At 32.7% G+C, this 25,580-nt stretch overlaps 2 protein-coding genes across 3 annotated transcripts in view; one reads left to right on the forward strand and one right to left on the reverse strand.

Annotated features, from left to right (window-relative positions):
- Positions 1-705: 705 nt before the first annotated feature.
- LOC144558404 (cell division topological specificity factor homolog, chloroplastic-like) overlaps positions 706-25,580 on the forward strand; it is a 36,338-nt gene continuing 11,463 nt past the window's right edge. Inside the window, exons 1-2 of one of the 2 annotated variants that reach the window (XR_013512892.1) lie at positions 706-978; positions 2,803-3,439. Coding sequence is in view for 1 of the 2 variants with exons in the window: in XM_078307252.1 (XP_078163378.1) it covers positions 808-978; positions 2,803-3,372 (741 nt within the window). In the remaining variant the exon portion in view is untranslated. Of the gene's footprint in view, positions 979-2,802; positions 3,506-25,580 lie in introns of those variants that run through there. The other variant, XM_078307252.1, reaches the window with a different exon arrangement.
- LOC144558855 (putative disease resistance RPP13-like protein 3) lies at positions 5,493-9,475 on the reverse strand. The gene is made up of 4 exons (XM_078307760.1): positions 8,956-9,475; positions 8,466-8,687; positions 7,357-8,139; positions 5,493-6,910 (listed from the first exon to the last, which is right to left on the reverse strand). Exons 1-4 carry the CDS (start codon positions 9,354-9,356, stop codon positions 5,671-5,673), a joined length of 2,646 nt encoding a protein of 881 aa, XP_078163886.1. The 5' UTR covers positions 9,357-9,475; the 3' UTR covers positions 5,493-5,670.

Below are 25,580 nucleotides of genomic sequence, written 5' to 3' on the forward strand. Positions count from 1 at the left end.
AAATCCGCATATGCGGCCGCATACCGTATATGCGGTATGCGGTGCCCTTCCGCATACCGCATTTTGCAACACTGATCTTGACTACTATCACACACGAGTTCACAACTTCACATCCTCCAGGCACCTAATAACACCGGAAGAGGGTAGAATCTGAACACTATAATCTTATGGAGGCCGTTCCAACATGAGTAGAGTTAAATTTTACTATGTATTAAGGAGTTTATATTCGGTTGTTTTATTCTGTAGGAAAAAATTAAGGAGACTTAATCCAGCAATAGAGGTGCATATTGGACAAGAGAATAGGATTCAGACAAAGAGAGGTTAAAGAATGTGATCTTAATCCTCGATAAAGAACTTTTGTATAGAGCTGATGCAATTCGTCGAAAGAATTAACCTCTAGTATCGAGTTGTGCAGTTAATTAATCATCACGAGAACAATTATTAACTTGAACTCGGGACAACTTATTGGAGAGAGGATTGTACACTCGCAAATAAGGGAAAATTGTAGATGAGCTTTTCACATGGGTTATTTTTTTATTTATTTTTTTACTTTTCAGCTTCACCGTCCGATTATAATCTCCAATTGTACGGAGGAGTCACATGGGTCTTTAATTTTTTTTTAACTTTTCAGCTGCACCGTCCGATTATGGTCTCCAATTAATCCGTACAATTTGAGAGGGAGCCGAATCTCTCATTGGGCCTAGATTCAACCAATCGTCGACCCATTTGTAAGGCTAACTCTAAATCGAGGGTTCAACTGCGCCAGTCTCCTCTCTCTCTCTCTCTCTCACATAAGGGTGCGCTTCCATGTCTCTTCTTCCCTGTAATCCAGTTGGCGAGCTCTCCAGCCATGGCAACAACAACGGTCACCAAGCTCGGATCCACTCAAGATCTAGGTTTTTTGTGACTGGACAGAAGGTGGCTGTAGAAAAGAGGGGATTGCTTTCCAAGCGCTACAATTCAAGCAACGCCTTTCAGGTATTTTTTTTTTCTTAAATTTTATCCGTAATAGGCTGTTGGTTCAGTTAGAGTATTCTAGACAGGTTTTACAAGTCCTGGCATTGGGTTTAGATTTTAGGGTTTTGGATTTGGAAATGTAGGTTTAGTTCGTGGATGAAATAATGCCTGAGTGGTTTGATTTGAGATTCAGTTGAGACAGGCTCAGGGTTTATTAAGCAAAGCTTTGTTACAATTAAAGCAAAAGAAAAATTAGGTAACAGCAGGCTTTGATTTCCCCTTTGGTTAGACCTGCTTTACCACTTTCACATAGAAACTTTGTTCTTTATTATTTACTTGCTATACTAATTTCAGAATGACTCGGTTATTTATTTTAGTATTCCAGATTCTATTTCATGTGTCTACTCTGCAAATTATGCAGCAAGCGATATTACTCACATACGACTACCACTTTTCTTTTAATTTAGTAATTTCAAATTAGAAGTCCGAGAACAAAACTGTGAATTGATGAAATTAGTAAATTAGGGAGTTCATATTCAGAATATTCGTATATTTGACTTCGAATCTTGCAAGAAATTAAACTCCAACAGGGAGATGTGAGCACCCTGGTTTTCAGATAAAAATCACAATCCATTTTAGTTGTCTATCAAACTAGGTTCTATCCCTCTCTTTTTAGCTTTCTTGTTCTCCCTAGGTTTAATATACTATGGTTCTACAGTTACAGGTCCTATGTGGGGCAGAGGGAGCCCGGTCTTACTTTTTGTTTATTTTTCTTCTTAATTTCAAGCTTGGTCTTGCTTGCTCCATTGTGCCTATTTCCTGAAACAATTGTGGATCCTGGATGCTGTATATTACTCCTAGCATTTATTTTTGACTTGTCAAATGCAACATTTTGCAGTGAAGTCCAAGTTCCTACGTATATTAGCCGAGTATTAAATATGTTTATATTATAATTATTAACATCTTTACAATAAACATCTATATAAAAAAAAAACTAACACAAGTGAAAATTTAAAATATTCATCTAATGTCTTTTAGTATATAATTTATTTTTGTTACTTTGCACATACAAACACGTGGAACAAAAGAAAAAAAATAAGAATATTGCATATAAATAGCCAAAGAAGAGAAATAAAGTTTTGGAAAATAGTACATAAAATATAAAAAAACATTCGCTTTTTATTGAAAATTAGTAAGTTTGACTTGTAGGAAGAAATATATAATCTGGTATGTGTCCTTTAAATGTAATACTCATTTATAGGAGGGGCAAACGATAAAAAATTTGGAGAGATAATGGTTTTTTAACATTACGGGTACAACTACCAATATGCTGCCATTATAATTCATGTGACTGACCAAAGTGGACTATTCATGTTTTGCTGAAAATGTGAAAAAACTCAGTAAACTTATGTTGCATCCATTGAATATGATCTGTTTACTTCTCCTTCCCATTAATGACTAACATATGCACGAGGATAGTAAACATTGTGAGCGAATCAAATTTTTTCTTGGTTCACAGATTTTGTATGTGATGTACTCAGATTAAAAAAATTCCGATTTCCCATTAATAGAGTTGGCAAATTAGATTTTGGTTTTACTAAATAAAAAGAAGCTGCTAATCAGACCTTTAATGACTACCAGTATAGCACCATCTGGCAGGTTACCATAATAATCATACCTTTTTTTGTTGTTGTTGTTGGAGCTTAGGTTAAACCTAAGTTTAGCCATATTTAAGCATTTGAACTCCAAATCGAAGAAAAGGAAGCAGTTAATGACATTTGGCTGGTATATTGTATTTCAACTTTTTATGTTAATATTTTACTTGTTATTTCTCGTTTTGTGTAGGTGGTGCAATATGGCAGTTTTATTTCCGGACCAGCTAACTATTTTGGTGCTATGACCAAAACAACAAACAAAGAGCCTGGAACGCTGTCAATCCGAACCCAAGCATTGTCCAGTAAGAGCCTCTCTTCATTAATAACACCTGAAATAGCGAACATCAATTTCTTCAACCGAATTATCCTTGCTTGGAAAATATTATTCCCCAAAACTATCCTTGTCCGGGGGGACTCGAATGCAAAAATTGCGAGGCAGAGGCTAAAAATGGTATTGTTCTCTGACCGGTGTTCTGTCTCTGATCTAGCAAAAAAGAAGATTCTAGAAAATGTTGTCAAAACCCTATCTGAGTTTGTGGATATCGAGTCTAAGGATAAGGTGGAATTGAATGTGAGTACTGACTCCGACATTGGTACGCTTTATTCAGTCACAATACCGGTACGGAGGGTTAAGCCAGCATACCAAGAGTCAGATGAGAACTACAAAGGTCAGATTGTTGGTATTGAATATAAAGATGCTGGGGAGAAGACTGGGGCAGTTGATGTGACTTTTGATTTCTATGTACCAAATGACAAGTAATTTTTATTTCTTTGTTTTTTTATGTGCCTGTCTTCTGTGGTTTTATTCATGTACATAGTTGATGTCTGTAGCTTAGAGAAGTAATGATTTAGGGAAGTTCTTTAATATTTCATTCAGTTCAAATAATATTTTCATAGGATTTTTCTATTAGGAGTTTATATAGCTCCTTTCTTTTTTGACTTTCTATGAAGTCATAATGAGATCTTCATGTTTCTCTTGTGTTCGAGACGTCTATTAAATTTATAATACATAAAGAAGTCTAAGCTTTCAAGTTTCTTAGACAAGTCATTTTATCTAATTTCTCATCTATTCAAATTGTTTATTTTGTTTTTAAGTTGATCGAATGTCTCATATGTCATTGTTTTCTCTTTTTAGTTAAAAGGAATATGTAATTGCTCTACTTAAGATATCACATAATTGTTAAAAAATTTAACTATTTTTGTATTTGTTTTTCTGCATAAATTGTTGTGCAGTACGATTGAACACAGTCTGCTTTATAAGCTCATCTCCTCCTAAAAATTTAACATTTTTTAATAATTATTTTTAATAAGCTCATCAGATAAGTCTGCACTTCTCCCTTCTTACTTCAATTGATTGAGTCAATGGTTGATTTAATGATTAAATAAAGTTCAATAAAGAATTGTTGCTTTGCTAAATCTCCACCTTATGATTTCTGCTGTTCAATATTTGGATGAAAGAAATGTTTGATCTTCATTGTTTGCCTCTACCAGTGCGTTGTTGATTTGAGTTTGTTGTTTATTTTTTTTGTGATATACAGTCGATCCAAGCCGTTCAACATGATATCTATATTAAAATATACTTGGAGATCAAATTTTATATTTTTTTTTAAATTTTTTTTACTATTTATTTTATAAAACTGTTGTTCGTCAGTACAAAATTGACTAAAAACATAAGTTTTATAAAATACTTAATAAATAGTAAAAAAATTCAAAAAAATATATAAAAGTTCACATTCAAGCACATTTTAATATAGAGATCATATTTAATGGTTTGGATAAACTATTTAAATTTTAAAATTCACAAAAATAAATTGTTATAACTTTCAAATGTTACAAGTTGATTCCTCTTCTTCTATAATAAAGGTCCACGTCCGTCGTCCGTATTCACATATCATAATTATATTTATGAAATAAGGAAAGATGAATGTCAATATATATTAGTTTAATTTATGGTGGCACAGATATCGGTGCTAGTATTGATTTAGGTGATGTTCCACGATAAATGAGAATTATTTTTAATGGATTTGAAATGTAGGGTTGATTTGGTTCAAACTGAAAAATTTAAGGATTAAAATGGTACTTTTTGAAACTTTAAGGATAAATAAAGTAATAAATGAATGATATCCGAAGTAATTACATTTTTTTTATGACACCGGATTAAACTTTATATTTTCGAAGTCCAAACAATCGATCCAAACCGTTCAATATAATGGATATGTTAAAATGTGTTTCGATATCAAATTTTACATTTTTTTTAAATATTTTACTATTTATTAAGATGGGTACAAAAATTCAATGGTCAGAATATAATAATTTTGTTAAATACTTAATAAATAGTAAAAAAATTCTAAAAAAAATAAAAATTAGGGTATTGCATAAAACAAAGGAAAAGGAAAAGGGAGGGTAGTGAAGGAGAGGGAAGAATTAGATGGGGGTAAAACTGTCAATTTAAAATTTTATTAATATTAAGTTGTATTTTTAAGTGATTAAATGAATGAATGGGGATATTAATAAAATGAGTAAGTTTAGATGGGGAAATAACTAAATTTAAAATATTGATGGGAAAATATCTAAATCACAAAGTTTTGATGGGTGTATATATAAATTTCTCTAAAACATTTAGACGCTTGAGGTACTTCTCCAAAATCAAATAAATTTCTGAATTTTCTTTTTTCTGAACTCCAGAATTTAATCTCTGATCATAGCATCAATGTCAAAATCAATTTGGGGTATTTCGGTTCACTCATGGACCCGCTAGCAAATAGGGAAGAAAAATTGACCAATTTTTTCGGAAATAAAAATTTCGTGCTTTGTATATTATTATTTTTTTTTGTCTGTTGTGTATGCTTTATCATTTAGTTAGTGCACTCCGAACATGGATTTATTGACCGCGTTTGCAACCTATTTATGAAGCTAGCTCAAGTTGCAATCTTGAATTATGTTTTTTATTTCGAATAAAAAAAATATAAATGTCAGTCACTAAATTGAAAAATAAATACAAAGCACACATACAAGAAATTTAAGAGAGAACGATTACATATATCAAACTGGAGTGAAATTAAAGAAGATTGATTTGAACATTTGAAGGAACAACATCTTTGAGTAAGTTCAAGATCTCATCTTCCTGATCACCCCCACTTCTCGACTTTATCCATGTCAATGTTTGAAGGTTGGTTAGGTGTCGTAGCCCCTCAAGACCACGCAATTGACTACACCCCCAAATTGTGAGTTCTCTAAGAATGGGCATAGCACCCTCCTCTATCTTCCAATCCTCTGCCAAGAAAGATTCATCAAGATACAAGACTTCTAGATGCCTGAAGCCTTGAGCCGAACAACTAATTTTTCGATTAGTGGTGGATGTTTGGATTAGTACGAGCTCCTTGAGGCATGGTAGCTTCTCCAGTACTAACATTACATCTTGATGGAACTGGTAATTATAAATGTGAAGATAAGTGAGGTGAGGAGGGAACATGCTAACATCGACCATTTCATTATGAGAGATTCTAGATTGATATAATCTGAGAAATTGTAGAGTCTGATAAAATGGGAAGTTCCTCATGTCAAATGTGTCTAACGGACTACGAGAACTGGAAATCGAGAGAGAGATCAGGTGTTCTACTGTGCCTAGGAAAGCGACAGCTGTCCCCCATGAAGATGATTCATTGTATAAATTTAACTCACGTAAATTGGGTAGATGAGGTAACTCTGTTTCCCATGATTCATTAATAATCACCACTGGAAGCATTTGCAAATTTGTTAGTTTTGTTGACGGTGGCACTTTAGAAAATGATCTTGGATTGACATGCCTCAATGTGTTGATGCGCCATACACAATCAGGAAGCTTTACGTGAATCGGTAAAATAAGAGTTTGTAGAAACTTCATAGCACTTGTTGCTTTCTCTAAGCATTCCTCACGCTTGTCATCCCTTGACTGCCCAGTAAGATTTAGGTATCTTAACTGACTCAATCCCTCAAACATTTCCAATTTTATTTTGGTATCCAACGAGTCAGTTCTTACCACTTTTAGTAGCCTCTGCTTTGAACAATTTGGCATGTACTTGTCACCGAAGTACAACAAAGTGCGCAGGTTTTGGCTCATCGCGAGTTCGTCACAATCTGAATGATGAACTGCCACACGACGCGCCCCACCCATGCTCAGCTGATCCTTTGGATGTGAATACACCATGAGAAAATTGTCTTCCTTGGCTTTTCGGACAGCGAGATCCCGTAGGAGATCGTGTATGCGGCAACACTGAATAGACCCATCAGGAGATCTAGATTTAACCTGAATCATGCTCCTGTTATACAATAACAAAATTATATTTCAGTAAACAACCACATCCGATTAGGATTTCACACAAATATCAAAACTAAATTATTAAAGGTCACATTTTCTAAAGAAAGCAGTTAAAGAAAGTACTAATTGCGTATTATAATATTAGCATTCATAAATTTTCTATGCAATAAATATTTGATGAGGGAAAAATAGTATGCTTCAAAACAATTCAATTGCATGTTATATACATAACTAATACGGCTGATGGATTTTTGCTTTTTTTCGGTATTTTTTTTCTCTTTGATTCTCCTGTAGTACTGATATTGGACTTTTATTGAATCCAAATGGGTTAATATATTCCTAAGGGCATTCATGAAATAAATAAATAAATTGGAACCACCACTTGCACAATGAAATTAGCATGCTAATTTTCTAAAATGTGTAAAGCATTACATAAAGAAGTAATACCTCTGCACAAGATCCTCCAAAAAACTTTCTCCAGTTTTTTCTAATGTTCTGTTATTTTCCTGTGGTATGAAGCCCTCCGCAACCCATATTCGAATTAAATCTTTGGCATATACTTCATAGTCTTCGGGAAATGCAGCAAAGTACATGAAGCACGATTTAAGAGCAAATGGTAGGTCCTCATAACTAGTGCCAATAATCTCATTACATTTCTTTCCATCATTATCCCAACTCATTGTTTTTAACACCTTACTCCAAGCATTATAGTTGCATGGTTTTTTGGATAATAAACTTCCTACAACCACCAATGCAAGAGGCAACCCATCACATTTTTTGACAAATTTATTCATGATTTCAGAAAGATCATGAAAGGCACCATTATTTGAATCCTGATTAGGAAGAGCCTTTTTTAATAAAAGCTTTAAGCTTAAATCATCTGTTAGGTATTCAAGTTTGTATGGTTCACATGCGGGATCTGCATTCTTAACAACATCAAAAGACCTAGAGGTTATAAGTACTCGACTTCCATTATTTTCATCTGGAAGCACTGATTCAATTTGAATCCATAGATCATCTGTCCAAACATCATCAAAGACTACGAGATAGTTTTTGCCTCTAAGAGACTCATGAAGCTTGGTAAGTAAAACTACTTCATCTTTTGATAGCTTGCTGGGATCGATTTGAGGATCGAGTTGTTGCAGTATTTTTCCCAAAATATCAATTAGTTTGAACTTTTGAGAAATAACAACCCATATACGACGTCCAAAGCGATTCTTGACATCATTACTATAAAATAAAACATGTATTAGATTATAGTATAACCATAATTTATAGATGATAGACTGAAAAAAGAAATACATGTAAATTGATGGACAAATTAATGTATAAATATAAATTGGAATTTTTATTATCGATCTAAGGACTATGGTTTGGCCATTAATAGCTAGGCCGGAGACGTCTAAAATGTACCATATTCAACAATATGTCACAACCATTTCATTTTGACAATACCTCTGCAGAAGATCCTCCAAAAAACATGAGGTAGTTGTAACAACATGGATATATTAAAGGGTTAGATGAGATTAAAAATGAAAAAAACACATGGTCCATACCTATTGTATACTTTCTGTGCGAGAGTCGTTTTTCCAAGTCCACCAGCACCCCAAATTGAAACCACAGAACGTCTTTTAGTGGTCTCATCAAGCAACTCTTTGACAATATGGTCTCGATCCTTATCGAATCCAATAATTTCAGGATCAATGTCTGGCAACACGAATGGCCTAATGGGCAGTTGGATCTCTCCACTGTCCTCGCCCAGATTATTGATTCCATAGCTACAGAAATAGAATTTAAAAAAAATTGAGAGGGCTAAAATGTAAATTGCAAAATATTTTGAGCATTGAAACTTGAATCCAAGTCACTACTACAAAGTAGAATTATAACTACTACGCTACAAATTAACACACATTTAGCATTATGAAAAAAGTTGGACTTTCTAAAAACTGTAAAAGCAAAATAATTATATTTAAATATACATAATTAGAAAAATTTAAATCATAGAGATGACTAAGTACCATTAAGTTTAAATCCAACTTTACATACCTAAGTCTACTCATCTGAATCTCTTTCATCTTGGCCTGAATTAGACTTATGTCATCAACAAGTTTGCGTACAGCAGTGTATTTTTTGGTTTTCCTTATCATCCTTTTCATATTATGCATCATGCCTGTGGATTTTTGTGGTTCTTGTTGTGGGATTTCCATGAGAAAGATGTCAATAACATCTTCTATGGAGTAGGCAAGATCTCTCACCTCCTTTATCCAATACTTCTGCTTTTCATTTGTTATTTGTTTTTTGTCGGCATCTTTTAGAAAAGCTTGAATCCGGCCGAGTTCACGGCTCATTGTCTCCACTTGCTTATCGACACCGTGCAAGCTGAGAACCTCTTGGACCGCGACATCAGCAAGCTTGCCGAGCACAAAATTTACAATCCACTCAGCCATCTCCCTTAATTTCTGTATTCTACGAGCAGTGGCAACTGGTGAGAAACCAAAAATGTTGGTTTATGATGAGAAATGCGTGATTTTAGGATTGGTGGAATATAAGGCCTCAAATGCGTGATTTATAGGAGCTAGAATGGTCTCCTTCGCAGAAGTTGCAAAAAATGATTTTAAATTATAACAAATAAATTAATGGCCTTATGTGGGATAATTACGAGGCAAAGATTATTTTTTCCGACAAAAGTTTTTGGGGCTTTGACGAATCGTACAAAAGGTGTTAATGACAATAGTTTCCACTTTGAAGCGTGTTTGCACGGGAATTTTATTTTAGTGGAGTCCTGTCATCATGAATTTTCTAAGAAGTTTCCTGAAAGCAACTCTGCTTCTTTATGAGCTACCACGCTGTAAGTGACATTTTTTTTTTTATTTATTAAGGAAATCTATTGACTAGTTGACCGATGAGTGGAAGACTGAATGGTGTATTGGTTAGTGCTTGGTAAATGTTCCTGGGGGCTCAATCCAAAACGGTCCGCCCGTGTTTGTGCTCGGATCGGACCGTGTCCGTGCTACGGATATGCACGGGTACGCGGGTATTAAACGGGTCCGATCCGGTTTTTTGAAAAAAAAACTTGTGAGAACCCGGACCCCCATACCCTTGAACCCATACCCGTGAGTCCATGCCTGTGAACCCGTGCGCCCGTGCCTCTGACCCTGCCCGTGAGCCCGTGGCAGTTTTTTTTTTTTTTTTACTTTTGGTTTAAAATTCAAATTTTAAACTCAAATTCCCCCCATTTATTGAATGTTAAACAAATGTTAAGTAATTAGATTTGTTGTATTTATTGAATGTTAGATTTATTAAATTTGTTAAGTAATTAGATTTGTAAGATTTATTTTATGTTAGATTTGTTATATTTATTTAGTTTATGTTAGATTTGTTAGATGTGAAGTAATTAGATTTGTTTTGAATATGTTAGATTTTATTTTTGAAATTCGGATTTATTTTTAATAGGTCGATAAAAGATGTTAGATATTTTTTTTTATATGTGAAGTAATTAGATTTGTTTTGAATAGGTTAGATTTTATTTTTGAAATTCGGATTTATTTTTAGTAGGTTAAATAAAGATGTTAGATTTTTTTTTTTTAATATGTGAAGTAATTAGATTTGTTTTAAATAGGTTAGATTTTTTTTTTTGAATATGTAAAGTAATTTGATTTGTTTTAAATAGGTTAGATTTTATTTTTGAAATTCGGATTTATTTTTAATAGGTTAAAAAAATAGGTTAGTTTTTTTTTTAATTTATGAAGTAATTAGATTTGTTTTGAATATGTTAGATTTTATTTTTGAAATTCGGATTTATTTTTAATAGGTTAATAAAAGATGTTAGATTTTTCTTTTTGAATATGTGAAGTAATTAGATTTGTTTTGAATATGTTGGATTTTATTTTTGAAATTCTGATTTATTTTTAGTAGGTTAAATAAAGATGTTAGAATTTTTTTTTTTGAATATGTGAAGTAATTAGATTTATTTTGAATAGGTTAGATTTTATTTTTGAAATTCAAATTTATTTTTAATAGATTAAAAAAATAGATTAGTTTTTTTTTTGAATATGTGAAGTAATTATATTTGTTTTGAATAGGTTAGATTTATTTTTCAAAATGTTGGATTTATTTTTTACTAGGTTAATAAAAGATGTTAGATTTATTTTTTTGAATATGTGTAGTAATTATATTTGTTTTGAATAGGTTAGATTTATTTTTCAAAATGTTGGATTTATTTTTTAATAGGTTAATAAAAGATGTTTGATTTATTTTTTTTGAATATGTGAAGTGATTAGATTTGTTTTGAATAGGTTAGATTTATTTTTCAAAATGTTGGATTTATTTTTTAATAGGTTAATAAAAGATGTTAGATTTATTTTTTTGAATATGTAAAGTAATTTGATTTGTTTTGAATAGGTTAGATTTATTTTTCAAAATGTTTGATTTTTTTAATAGGTTAATAAAAGATGTTAGATTTATTTTTTAAATACGTGAAGTAATTATATTTGTTTTGAATAGGTTAGATTCAATTTTCAAAATGTTGAATTTTTTTAATAGGTTAATAAAAGATGTTAGATTTTTTTTTTTTTCAATATGTGAAGTAATTTGATTTGTTTTGAATAGGTTAGATTTATTTTTTAAAATGTTGGATTTATTTTTTAATAGGTTAATAAAAGATGTTAGATCTATTTTTTTGAATATGTTAAGTAATTTGATTTGTTTTGAATATGTTAGATTTATTTTTCAAAATGTTGGATTTATTTTTAATAGGTTAATAAAAGATGTTAGATTTATTTATTTTAATATGTGAAGTAATTTGATTTGTTTTGAATATATTTTGAATATGTGAAGTAATTATATTTTTGAAATAGGTTAGATTTATTTCTGTTTTTTAAATACTGTTTTTTAATTTATGTTTTTTAAATTTTGTTTTTCTTATTTCTGTTTTTTGTTTCTGTTTTTCTTATTTCTGTTTTTTATTTCTGTTTTTTTTATTTCTTATTTCTGTTTTTTAAATTCATTATTTTTAAAGTAATTGATTTAAGAAATTTTTGATTTATATTTTATTATAACAAAAATTATTGAGTTCAAATATACAACCATAATCATGTCAAATGAATTTTAATTGGTATGAATTTGGATTTATAATTTATTGGTTTTCAAAGAAAAAAAATAGAAAAAAAAACCGCATCCGGACCCAGACCGGACCAGATCGCCTGGCCCCCCGTACTCTGACAGTCCTGCCCCCGAACCCGTGACGAGCACGGGTATTAAACGAGCAGGGCAGAATTTTTGAAAAAAAAACCCGTAATACCCGGCCCGTTGTACCCGTGTGCCCATAACGCCCGTAACCATGGCTATTCGTATCCGTGCCCGGGTTTTGGCCGGACCGCCCGGCCCAGCCCGACCCGTTTACCAAACACTAGTATTGGTGTCCATGAAAGGACTCGAGAGAGATGATAACAAACTAATTAACAAAATCTCAAAAAAAAAACTGGATGGCGTCCATGGAAGGACTCGAGGAAGACTGGATGGTGTAATGGTGTCCATGGAAAGACTGGATGGTGTATTGGTGTGAAAATTCAAAATCTCAAAAAATTGTTATGAAACATAACCTCCATATTATTGAAGATAATTAACAAACTAATTAACAAAATAAAATGCAGAACGTTATCAACAATAACGTCCACGAGGGAGAACTATTTCTTCACATTCTACTTAATGTCAGTTGCTATATATATCATATATAACAAATAAACTTATATGATATATGAGGAGGGTTCAAATGCATCTAAATTTTTGTGCACTCAAATATACTTTATTTTTCAAATCAATTTTCTCTATTTTCAAAGTCCGAATAGTCAATCTGAATCGTTAGATGCGATATATATATTAAGATGTGCTTGGAGACCAAATTTTACATTTTTTGAAATTTTTTACTATTTATTAAGCCACTTTGAAAATCGCTGATTTTACATTTTCTGGACCATTGGATCAGCGATTTTCAAAATGGTTTAATAAATAGTAAAAAATTTCCAAAAAATGTAAAATTTGGTCTCCAAGAACATCTTAATATATAGATCGCATTTAACAGTTCGGATTGATTATTCGGACTTTAAAAACGGAGAAAAAGGATTTGAAAGATATGGTACATTTGGGTGCACAAAAATTTGGGTGCATTTGAACCCTCCTACTCATGATATATATATCATAATTTATTTAACTCATTAAACTTATCAAATAAACTTAATTTAACATAGTTCCATTATTATAACATGACACTACGTTTATTTTTTTGAACGCATAAGCACTTTACATGTGTAAGTAACACATTTATTTAATGAAAAAATAAATTCAAAAAATAAATTTTTTAAATACTAATAACATATTATTTGAAAAAAATGGAACATTCTGACATAAAATTACTAAATTTAATTTATGATAACAACTCAGTTTTATAAATGAATATGTCGTACTAATTGAAAAAAAATACATCATAAATTAGTAAGAAAAATATATGGTATATGAATAACAGAAGAATTAATCAAATTCAAATTAAGTAAGAAGAAAAAACATATATATAAAATATTAAATTTATATCCAAGCACAAATAAAACTTATTATTACACACTATCACAGAAAAAAAAAATCAATGTGAAAAATAAATATTCATTGGAATAAATGGGAATAATCGGAAATAAACGGATGATTAAACAGTAAAACGGTGAATTAATCGTTTTCATCTGCAAACAAGTATCTGTTAAGTGTATTCGTAACGGTTTAACCGCCGTTAACGATTAAACTGCCGTTAAGACCCTTTTTTACAACACTGGTCTAGTCATTGGCACCATGCCCCTATCTGATTTTTTTTATTAATAGAAAAATAAAATATTGACAACAGTGAACGCTTCTGTGAAAATTCAAAATCTAAAAAAATCATTATTAATCATAACATCCATGTTATCGACAATAACGTTCACGAGGGAGAACTATTTCTTCACATTTATTATATATATACTAGTGAAGTAGATCAGTTTCAATAATTTAGATTCATCATTTAAATTTATTTTAATTAGTTTTTTAGTTAAGCTCACAAAAAGCTTAGTAAGCTTAAGAGTACGTTAGTTCAACTCATATATAAGAAAAAAACGCTTCATTATATTCATGCTTTATTTAATAGAGGAGGGTTCAAATGCCTCCATGTTTTTGTGCCTCCATCATGCCTCCATCTCTATCTATCATTTTCAAAGTTCAAATAGTCGATCCGAACCGCTCAATCTAACCTTCATACTAAAATATGTTTGGAGACCAAATTTTATATTTTTAGGATTTTTTTTACTATTTTTTTAGATAGGTACAAAATCAGTAAATCTGAACCATCTAAAAACAATATTTTTGTACCTATCTAAAAAAATAGTAAAAAAATTCCTAAAAATATAAAATTTGGTCTCCAAACATATTTTAGTATGGAGGTTAGGTTGAGCGGTTCGGATCGACTGTTTGAACTTTGAAAATGATGGAGAGAGATGGAGGCATGATGGAGGCACAAAAACATGGAGGCATTTGAACCCTCCTCTATTTAATATCTTCTATGTAGGTGCGACCTTTATCTTTTGTACTACTTGCTTGGTCCTCTGTTTTCTTTATTTAAATTTTTTTGCAGTCCTTTTGAATGGTTCTGCTCAGAATTAATGTGTCAGAATTTGTGAAGTCAGGGTTTATAATCTATAGGGTTTGAAATGCTAATGTGCCCTCTTCAAGTCAAATTTATCCGAGATTTTTATATTTACCTAAAAAACAATATTTTTTATTAAAAATAACCACGATTTAGCGAAATTTTTAAAAATACCCAACCCGCGGAAAAAATCCGCGGCCCGGGATTTTTTATTCCGCCCCGTTGAAAAAATCCGCGGCCCGGGAATTTTAATAATTTTTTTTTTTTTTTTGAGATTATGCTTTTGAACCCAACTTTGCACCTCTGATTAACATAGCAAACCATCTTCAAAAATCATGAAAATTGACCGACATGCAATCTTGACATCGTAAAACATGACTGTGTAGTTTCACACAAAATCTCAAAACAGATCACGAGATATCATCTCTCAAAAATTGCCCGAACTGCTGAAGGAGTGCTTCTGAGCCCAACTTTGCACCTCTGATTAACATAGCAAACCATCTTCAAAAATCATGAAAATTGACCAACATGCAGTCTTGACATCCTAAAACATGACTGTGAAGTTTTATTTAAAATCTCTGAACAGATCGGGAGATATCATATCTCAAAAATTGCCCGAACTGCTGAAGGACTGCTTCTGAGCCCAACTTTGCACCTCTGGTTAACATAGCAAAGCATCTTCAAAAATCATGAAAATTTACCAACATTCATTCTTAACATCATAGAACATGACTGTGAAGTTTCACAAAATATCTCAAAACAGATCACGAGATATCATATCTCAAAAATTGCCCGAACTGCTGAAGGAGTGCTTCTGAGCCCAACTTTGCACATTTGGTTAACATAGAAAAGCATCTTCAAAAATCATGAAACTTGACCGACATATAGTCTTAACATCGTAGAACATGACTGTGTAGTTTCACAAAAAATCTCAAAACAGATCGGGAGATATCATATCTCAAAAATTGCCCGAACTGCTGAAGGACTGCTTCTGAGCCCAACTTTGCATCTTTGGTTAACATAGCAAAGCATATTCAAAAGTCATGAAAATTGACCGACATGCAGTCTTGTTCTACGATGTCAAGACTGCATGTTGGTCAATTTTCATGATTTTTGAAGATGCTTTCGTTTGTTAACCAGAGGTGCAAAGTTGGGCTCAGAAGCATTTCTTCAGCAGTTCGGGCAATTTTTGAGAGATGATATCTCGCGATCTATTTTGTGATTTTGTGTGAAACTTCAGATTCTTGCTCTACGATGTCAAAACTGAATGTCGGTCAATTTTCATAATTTTTGAAGATGTTTAGCTATGTTAACCAAAGGTGCAAAGTTGGGCTCAGAAGCACTCCTTAAGCAGTTCGGGCAATTTTTGAGATATGATATCTCGCGATCTGTTTTGAGATTTTTTGTGAAACTTCACAGTCATATTCTATGATGTTAATACTGCATGTCGGTCAATTTTCATGATTTTGGAAGATGCTTTGCTATGTTAACCAGAGATGCAAAGTTGGGCTCAGAAGCACTCCTTCAGCAGTTCGGACAATTTTTGAGATATGATATCTCGCGATTTGTTTTGAGACTTTTTGTGAAACTTAACAGTTATGTTCTACGATGTCAATACTGCATGTCGGTCAATTTTCATAATTTTGGAAGATGCTTTGGTATGTTAACTAGAGGTGCAAAGTTGGGCTCAGAAGCACTCCTTCAGCAGTTCGGGCAATTTTTGAGAGATGATATCTCGTGATCTGTTTTGAGATTTTGTGTGAAACTTGACAGTCTTGTTTTACGATGTCAAGTCTGCATTTCGGTCAATTTTCATGATTTTTGAAAATGATTTGCTATGTTAACCAGAGGTGCAAAGTTGGGCTCAAAAGCATAATCTCCAAAAAAAAAAAAAATTATTAAAATTCCCGGGCCGCGGATTTTTTCCACAGGGCGGAATAAAAAATCCCGGGCCGTGGATTTTTTCCGCAGGTTGGGTATTTTTAAAAATTTCGCCAAATCGTGATTATTTTTAATAAAAAATATTGTTTTTTGGGTAAATATAAAAATCTCGGCAAATTTATCACTAATGGTAACAAATTACAATGGATATTATTGCAGCTAAAGTAATTTCCTAAACAAAATCTCCAATTATTGCAACTTCTTACAACCATCCTAGTTCATTTATGTACCCATACATGAATGAATAGTTAGTAGTGTCAGGCTACAGTACCAATGCATGTGACTCTTCAGTAACAGTGACTATTTTGTGAATCCGAAAAGAACCTAGGAGCCCACATTCTGTGAATTATTTTTAATAAATCATAATTAAAACAAATATCTTTTTTTTTCTTTTTCTTTTTCTTTTTTTAAGAAAATTCATTGACTAATTGACTGATGAGTGGAAGACTGGATGGTGTATTGGTGTCCATGGAAGGACTCGTAATAACTAAGATTCGAGCTGTGTATATGTATTTTATAGGAAGATATAAATCAGTGTAATTTTAAGGATCATTCTTACAAATTATATAAGGCAAAAAGATAAAGCAAATTGATAGTAAGATAATTATTTTTTCACATTTGAAGTTGTGATAAAAATATTTCTTTCACTTTCTTCTTTTTCTAAACATGATCACAAAAATATATATAAGGAAACTTCGGAATGGAATCTGTTCCTTTTCTTGAGAAAAGGAGGACCCTCCTATTCTCTAATCCGAACCATTCAAAATCGACCAAACGGCTTCAATTTTTTTTTCTTTTATATCAATATAATCTATTAAAATGAATCAGATATAATTGAAGCCGTTTGATTGATTTTGAACGGATCGGATTGGAGAATAGGATGATCCTCCTTTTTCTCAAGAAAATGAGCAGATTCCATTCCGAAGTTTCCTTATATATATTTTTGTGGTCATGTCTAGAAAAACAAGAAAGTGAAAGAAACATTTTTATCACTACTTTAAATGTGAAAAAATAATTATCTTACTATCAATTTGTTTTATCCTTTTGCCCTATATAATTTGTAAGAGTGATCCTTAAAATTACACTCATATATATCTTCATATTTTATCTTCCTATCAAATACATATAGACAGCTCGAATCTTACTTATTACGAGTCCTTCCATGGACACCATCCACTCATCAGTCAACTAGTCAATGGCTTTCCATAAAAAAAAGAAAAAAAAAATCTAAAAAAATCCACTCATCAGTCAACTAGTCAACACTGCAGTGAATTTGAAGCGTGTTTGCACAATAATTTCATTTTAGTGGAGTCATGTCATCATGAATTTTCTTAAGAAGTTTCCTTATATTTTTGGGGTCATATCTAGAAAAAGAAGAAAGTGGAAGAAATGTTTTTATTTAATTCTTAAGAAGTTTCCTTATATTTTTGTGGTGATGTCTAGAAAAAAAAGAAAGTGAAAGAAATGTTTTTATTTAATTCTTAAGAAGTTTCCTTATATTTTTGTGGTGATGTCTAGAAAAAGAAGATTTATTAATTTCTTAAGAAGTTTTCTTATAATTTTGTGGTCATGTCTAGAAAAAGAAGAAATTGAAAGAAATATTTTTAACACTGCTTTAAATGTGAAAAAATTATTATCTTACTATCAATTTGCTTTATCCTTTTGCCCTATATAATTTGTTAGCAGGGGCTGAACTAGAAATTTTTTTGGAGGAGGGTTCCACTGCACCTCCTTTTCATGCTCCTAACCTGATCCTAAATCTGGGCCAACCATCTTATTTTGATCAATGAATCAGATTGTTTTTAATCACGACGTTTCATTTCCGAAAAAGCACTCCTCAACTTCTTCTTTTGCTCTCCAGTGACCACATATTACTGTTTCTCTCCTGTGATTGAAATTGCCATCTGATTATGGATAATCAGATGATCGCCTCCTCCTCCTTGCGATGCACTTTCATGTTCCGTCGAACCCTGGTCGCCGCCATCATCAGTCTCTATTCTCTGACATAATCTACTTTCTAAATTTATATTAAATTTCTTTAAATTTGCATAGAGTAATAATGAAATTCAACTCTGAAGTACTCCTCATAAGATGGTGTGCAAAACTTCAGAAATTCTCTATAAATTTTTGTTAGTTTAGTAACAGTCAGCTTGCTTTGATTTAAAAAATAATGAAATTACAAGCTGTCTCTGATTTTAGAACCATCCAGTATTTACATGAGGTATTAAATTGCATACTGGAGGTACTGAGATGAAATCTCCAAATTAGAATCTAGACAGTACTGAGACGCAATCTCTGTTTTTAGTTTACTTTGTTTTTTTATGTTTCAAATTCCTCTCAATACCCTTTATAAAAAATTAGACATGATCAAATACATAAGGTTTATGGTCTGTATCTAAAATCTGTTCAAATATCAAAATATTTTTCTCAATTTGTTGCACAAAAAAGCATATTTCTTTTTTGCAAATAAAGCTATTTCATCTATATGCTTGAATTGAGCAAGAAACAAATATTATTTCACCAATTCAAGGATAATAGCATTCCAACTATACTCCACAGCAAGCTAGATTACTATTGCAAAGCAACATTTTTTTTGTGTGCTTATCTGCAAATATAAAAATTAATTCAAATGAGCCAATATTTGACTTTTGATGGTCATATAACCAAAAGTATTGGCAAGTAGTTCCAGGAATATTTTTGTGAATACCTGTTGTGAGTACAGAGTGCATGTCTTAGCTTTCTAGTTTAGATTTGGTAAAATTCAGCTTGCATAATTTTCATATTAGTCTTCCTTTATGTAAGCTTATGTCATACTTGTTGTCATTAAATATTTGTTTGTATTTCAGAAGATGCTTCTATTGAGGATGAAATGGAGATAGATAATTCTTGCGAACATAATACAAATAAGAATGATTCTACATTCAAGAAGAGTGATAATGATTTTCATTTAAGAATGATCCTAACTATTATATTTTTGTCTGATTCTTTTGTTTCAGATTTCATTTTGTCTTTCTGAGTTATAAAATAATGTAGAGAAAAACGTACAGTACTTGAAAGCCTTGATTTGAGTTTTCTAAATGTAGTTGTGCTTATGAAAAAAGTACAACACTTGTTATTTTGGATGTAGTGATGCTTAATTTGACAATTGTTCCATATTTACCCTTGTAGTCATCATACTATGATACTCTTGTTAGCTTTTGATAAATTAAAATTGATGTTAGTTTGGATAATATTTACTATTTTCTCACTTTATTATCAAAGTAGTTGTTCTTGTGAAACAGTACCATTTTCTATGGTACTCTTGTTATGTACTGGCATGTGTTGTAATGTGCTAAGCATAATTTGTATGTACTGGTACATCATCTCTTGTTATGTACTAGTACATCATACTATGAGACTCTTGTTAGCTTACAATAAATCAAAACTTATCATAATCTGTTCTAGTATAATTTTGAAATGGGCAATTGATGAATTGTAGCATCAGGATCTCACATCATGTAAATACCCAAATTAAGACATCTTAATTGGCAAGTACCAGTAAAAGATAATAACAACATCCCAAAACAAAATTGAATAGATATATGGATAATAAAAAATACATATGAATGTTTCCATCTCTAAAAACTTATAACATGTCCCCAAAAACCTTAACTACACACTTCAAAATGAAGAACAAAATCAAGGAGTCTTTTCTTCATCTAGCAGCACGTATCACTTTAAGCCGCTTTCTGCCTGTCAAGTTCTAGTATGAAACCTAATTCTTAACTTTAGTTTTCCAACAAAACTCTGAATGAAAAACAACTTTTCATTAGAAAATGTTTTAGATTTGGTCACTCAATAATTCTGCATCCAGAGAAGTATCAGTTATCACCTAACCAAAAATGTAAATTTGGTATGCTTAATTAAAGTTTTAGACATGTGATGAATTTTCAACTGGAAAATCTAAATCCGCTTCTAATAATGACAATATTGTAAAATATATATGAGTGAGTCTATGGTAATATGCATCTCACGGGTTGTTACCGTGCTACGGCTCTATATTCGAGTTTTCAAATTCTAACGGTCAATCCGAACCATTCATCTTGTTCTCCATATTAATATGTGTTTGGAGACCAAATTTCACATTTTTTTTTTTAAATTTTACTTTTTTTTAGAGATTTAGAAAATCACTTGATCTGAAAATTCTGGACCATCCAAAAACAGTGATTTTCAATAAATCGAAAAAAATAGTAAAAAAAAATTCAAAAAACGTAAAATTTGGTCTCCAAATACATATTAATATGGAGAACAAGATGAACAGTTCGGATCGACCGTTAGGATTTGAAAACTCGAATAGAGCCATAGCACGGTAACAAATCGTAATATGCATAGTACCATAGACTCACTCAATATATATTAGCAGTAGAATATCCTATAAAATCTACAATTTTTCAGTTGAAATTAACACATTTGAATTTCCTGTAAAATGATAAAGTGATATAATGTATGATTTTTTTTTATTTTCTTCCTTTCTGTAATCCATTACTGTAATTAAAAGTTGGTGGTAGACCACATATTTCAAAATCTGAAAAAAAAAATGATAAAAGGGTAACGTATCAGAACTTTTTCCTCTTAATCATTGATGCCTCAAGTTTCAGAGAGTTCATAGGGTGAAAATGGAGAGCAAAGGTGAGCAGTTTAGGTTGTCCTCAGTTGCGTGGAAAGGGCGCACAAATTCTCCTCATTTTTTACGAAGGGGTTGTGTGCGAGATCAAGAGGGTGAGAGTGAGAAAAAGAGTTGTGTGAGAGAGCGTTTGAGAGAGAACAGAACGCGAAGGAGAGTTTTTCTTTCACGCTGGAGATCTCTAATCATTGAGAGAGAAAGGAGGCACAGGAGGCGTCCAGTACAGGATGATGACTTTTTGCTATAATCAACACTCTGATTTGCACAACTTTTTATGCGGATTTAGGAGCAGGTTAGGAGCAGGAAAGGAGGGTGCAGTGGAACCCTCCTCATTTTTTTTATAGAGTGATTGAAAATTAAAATATATAATTGTAGTGATTGAGATTTAAATTCAAGACCTCTCAACTATAAAATAAAGTTTTAACCACTAGGCTACAACTAGAGTTTGAATAAAACCCGGGTCGGGTATACCCGATCATACCCACCCGTACCCGTCGCCCGGGGTATCCGTGCCCGAGCCCGGGTATGGGTCGGGTACTCGGGTACGCGGATACGGGCAAAAACCGGACCGGACCCGTTATTTTGGACCAATACCCAACCATACCCTACCCGAGTTTACCCGTACCCGACTAAACCCGTACCCGACTACCCGTACCCAACTACCCGTACCCGTATACCCGACCACTGTTTATCCCATTTCAAAATTCAAAAAATCTGATTTTCCCCCCCAAACCAGAAAAAAAAAGCAAAAAAAAAAAAAAAAAAACCAACAAAAAACCAGCAAAAAAAAAAAACCAACAAAAAAAAAAAAAAAAAAATACTCGTACCCGTACCCGCCTTACCCGTCAAGGGTACACGGGTAAGGGTATAGGACGGGTAGGGTATGGTTTTTGAAAATTATACCCGCCATACCCGTACCCGTCCCGGGTATACCCGGGGTACCCGTACCCGCCCGAGTATAAATACACTAGCTACAACTAAACATATGTCATTTATTGAGGATGGCTAAACTATATAAAAAGTAAAAAAAAAAATTCAATTCAATATCTATAATTAAAACTTTAAAATCATAGAGGTGACTTAGCCGTCTTTAACTAAGCCTTAGATCCACCTCTGTTTATAAGAGTGATCCTTAAAATTACACTGATATACATCTTTATATTTTATCTTCCTATAAAATACATATAGACAGCTCGAATCTTAGTTATTACAAGCCCTTCCATGGACACCATCCAATCATCCACTCATCAGTCAACTAGTCAATGACTTTCCTTAAAAAAAGAAAAAGAACAAAGATAGTCATTTTTCTCCATTTTTTAAAAGGGGAATTGAATTAGGCTATGTTTTAGTCTAGTCATTGGCACCATGCCACCATCCGATTTTTTTTATTAATAATATATATATATATATATATATATATATATATATATATATATATATATATATATATGTAGATGGGCTATGGTGCATGCAATGCATGGAGGGGTTTGTGCATTGGACCATAAATCTAAAATTCAAAATCCAAATGGCCGATCCAAACTGTTCATCTTGTTCTCCATATTAATATGTGCTTGGAGACCAAATTTTACATTTTTCTGAATTTTTTTACTATTTATTAAGTATTTTACAAAATTGTTGATCCAACAGTGGCTGCTGATTTTACTGTTTTGTTAAGCCACCGTTGGATCAACAATTTTGTAAAATACTTAATAAATAGTAAAAAAAATTCAGAAAAATGTAAAATTTGGTCTCCAAGCACATATTAATATGGAGAACAATATGAACGGTTTGGATAGGCCATTTGAATTTTGAATTTTAGATTTATGGTCCAATGCACAAACCCCTCCATGCATTGCAATGCACCATAGCCCATCTCTCTCTCTCTCTCTCTCTGTATATATATATATATGAGGGATCCGATTACACCCTTTTTGTGGCACAAATTATAGTTAATATTACTAAAATCCCTCCTCAACATTTGTTATCTAAATAATTAACAACTGAAACTATGAACGAACCTGAACATACTAATAAAAAAGAATATTTTATCTTATCAAAATTGAAGTAAAATTGTAAAAAGATTCATATAGCTCAAATTAAGTAATGTATTAAATTTGAAGATATCAAATAATTTGATAAGATGTCAAATGCTAATAAAATATTTTTCAAAGATGTCATCATTTGATATTCCTAAAAATAAAATGATCATTCATCATGATTCTTAAATAAGGAAATAAGGAATGGGATACAGCTGGAGAGGAGAAGTAAGGAAATTAATAAATTGATTTTTCTCCCCAATTTTGTTCTCTATTCAATTTTAATTGGCAACAGTATGTGTGGCGAGTATATTTCTAACTAAATTTAGATTTCTACACATAAAAAAAAATGCATTTAATCAAAAGAAAAACAAATTATTTGATTGGAGGGCTAATATTAAATCTAAAATTTCATCTTTTAATCATAGCCATTGGTGAATCAAGACGTTTATGTGCATATATAAGAATGGAGATATAATCCTGATGGAGTCCGCTACAATACGGAAACAGTGATAGCTACAGTAAGACCGACAGATAGGGCCCATCTATTATATATATAATTTTTGTACTGCTACAGTACATCTCTGTTTTGATCCGTCTGATGCAGATTTCATGCTTGAGATCTTCTTTTGAAGGCTCTACAGTACATCTCTATAGGTGCCGATATTTTGTCTTCCTTTCTCTATAAGGCTCTTAAGCGGTCCAACTCATCTCTTACTCTCTCCTTCAATCTGGAACTCTCCTCCTCTACCAACAACAAGCTCTCCACTCCACCTCTACCAACAAGCTCTCCACTCCAAGTTCTCTACGGTTTCCCCGAAGCTTCCGACCAAGCTCAAATTTGCTATTCTTCTCCGTCAACTTAGCTTGCGACTTCCACTCTAAACCCTTCTCTACTTCCCTCAAGTCTGATTGTTTCTGTTGATTCTATCTCTCAAGCGCATAGTGCGGTTTCTTCGTATCTATCTCTTGCTTAATTTTTCTCTCTCAAGCGTACCTCTCTTTTTTCTTCCCATTATTTCTCTCATTCTCTCCTCTCCACTGACCTTCTCCTCCTCTGCTAACTTCCTTCGACCCTTCAACGCTTTTTCCTTCCCTTCTCCTTCTCTGCTCATCTCCCTACCTTCAAGGCAATAATCCATAAGGTAATGAATTGATTTTTATCTATAACTACCTTTAAAATTAGCAAAGTTGCTTCCATAATTTCAGTTAATAATTCAAGGAATAAGGTAGTGGGGCTACACTGGGGTTTAGTTTAAAGTTAAATTGGTTGTAATTGAGCCTCTTTTAGGTTTATAATAAAAAGGTTGTCATACCACCGATTAATTAAATAATCAATTTGTTAAGGTGCCCCAATTTTGCCCCGTCAAATGAGGGGTGTCAATGACACCCTTTTACCCGTTTATCCGACTTGTATCATATCTGAAAACTTCGAGTAAGGATAAGATTTTTTTTTTCCGCCAACTAATCGGGTACGAGTAAGGATGATGATTTATTTTCGTTATCTTACCCGTTTTCGTATAAGTTAGCTTTTAAAAATAAAATTATATATATAGATATATATTTGTATGAAGATGATACATCACTACAGCAAAACAGAGCTTTAGCGACCGGTGATAACGCCGGTCGCTGATGCTAATTTTTTCCCCAAAAATAAAGATTTTCACTCAAATTCAGGCGACCAATAATATCAGCGACCGGCGACCGCACCGATCGCTGAAAGTGTTTTTTTTTTATTTGATCGCTAAAATATTTTTGGGGTAAAAAAAATAAGGCGCCAGAACCATCTTCGCGCACAGTCCTCCGCGAAAATCAAAACCCTTCCCCAAAACCATCTCCTGCGCCAAATCCCGCTCAGCCCTAAACCCTCTCCACCATTTCTCTCTCGCCTCAGACCAACGGCCCTCGGCTTGTCTCTCTCTCGCTCTCTCGCCTCTCTTGACGCACCATCTCTCTCTCTCTTTCTCTCGATGCTGGTCAGAGGGCTGCCTGGGACGCGGCAGCTCCATGGCCGAACGCTGGAAGCGATGCGCCTCCGCCGCTGCCATCGTACCGTCGTCCACCGCACCACTCCTTCCCTCCTTGGGATGCTCAATCAGGTCCGAGCTTTTTTTTTTCTCTGCCTTTCTAACATTTATTTCTTTGGTTTCTATTATGTACTGTCTGGAGTTGATTGGAGTGTTATAAATTGAGGATTTGGTGAAATTCAGGTCTGTTTGGTTTTATTTATCCAGTTGAAGTCAACTTTGGAGTAATCTGGTTTCGAGTAATCTGGCATTGCCCCAAAGCCCTCAACTTTTCAAGCAAATGCTTATGGTATCTGGTTTCGAGAAATATTACCATATTGCAAGGTAATATTCATCATTTCTCT

This window comes from Carex rostrata, chromosome 8 (genome assembly GCF_964058835.1).
Source record: "Carex rostrata chromosome 8, lpCarRost1.2, whole genome shotgun sequence".
In the NCBI taxonomy this organism is placed as follows: domain Eukaryota; kingdom Viridiplantae; phylum Streptophyta; class Magnoliopsida; order Poales; family Cyperaceae; genus Carex; species Carex rostrata.

What these genes read in the sequence shown, in the direction of transcription:
- LOC144558855 (XM_078307760.1), bottom strand. Translation starts at nt 9,356, where the DNA reads ATGGCTGAGTGGATTGTAAATTTTGTGCTCGGCAAGCTTGCTGATGTC. An exon ending in GCACAGAAAGTATACAATAG is followed by an intron (nt 8,140 to 8,465) that starts GTATGGACCATG and finishes TTTATTTTATAG; the next exon opens with TAATGATGTCAAGAATCGCT. An exon ending in TTGGAGGATCTTGTGCAGAG is followed by an intron (nt 6,911 to 7,356) that starts GTATTACTTCTT and finishes ATTGTATAACAG; the next exon opens with GAGCATGATTCAGGTTAAAT.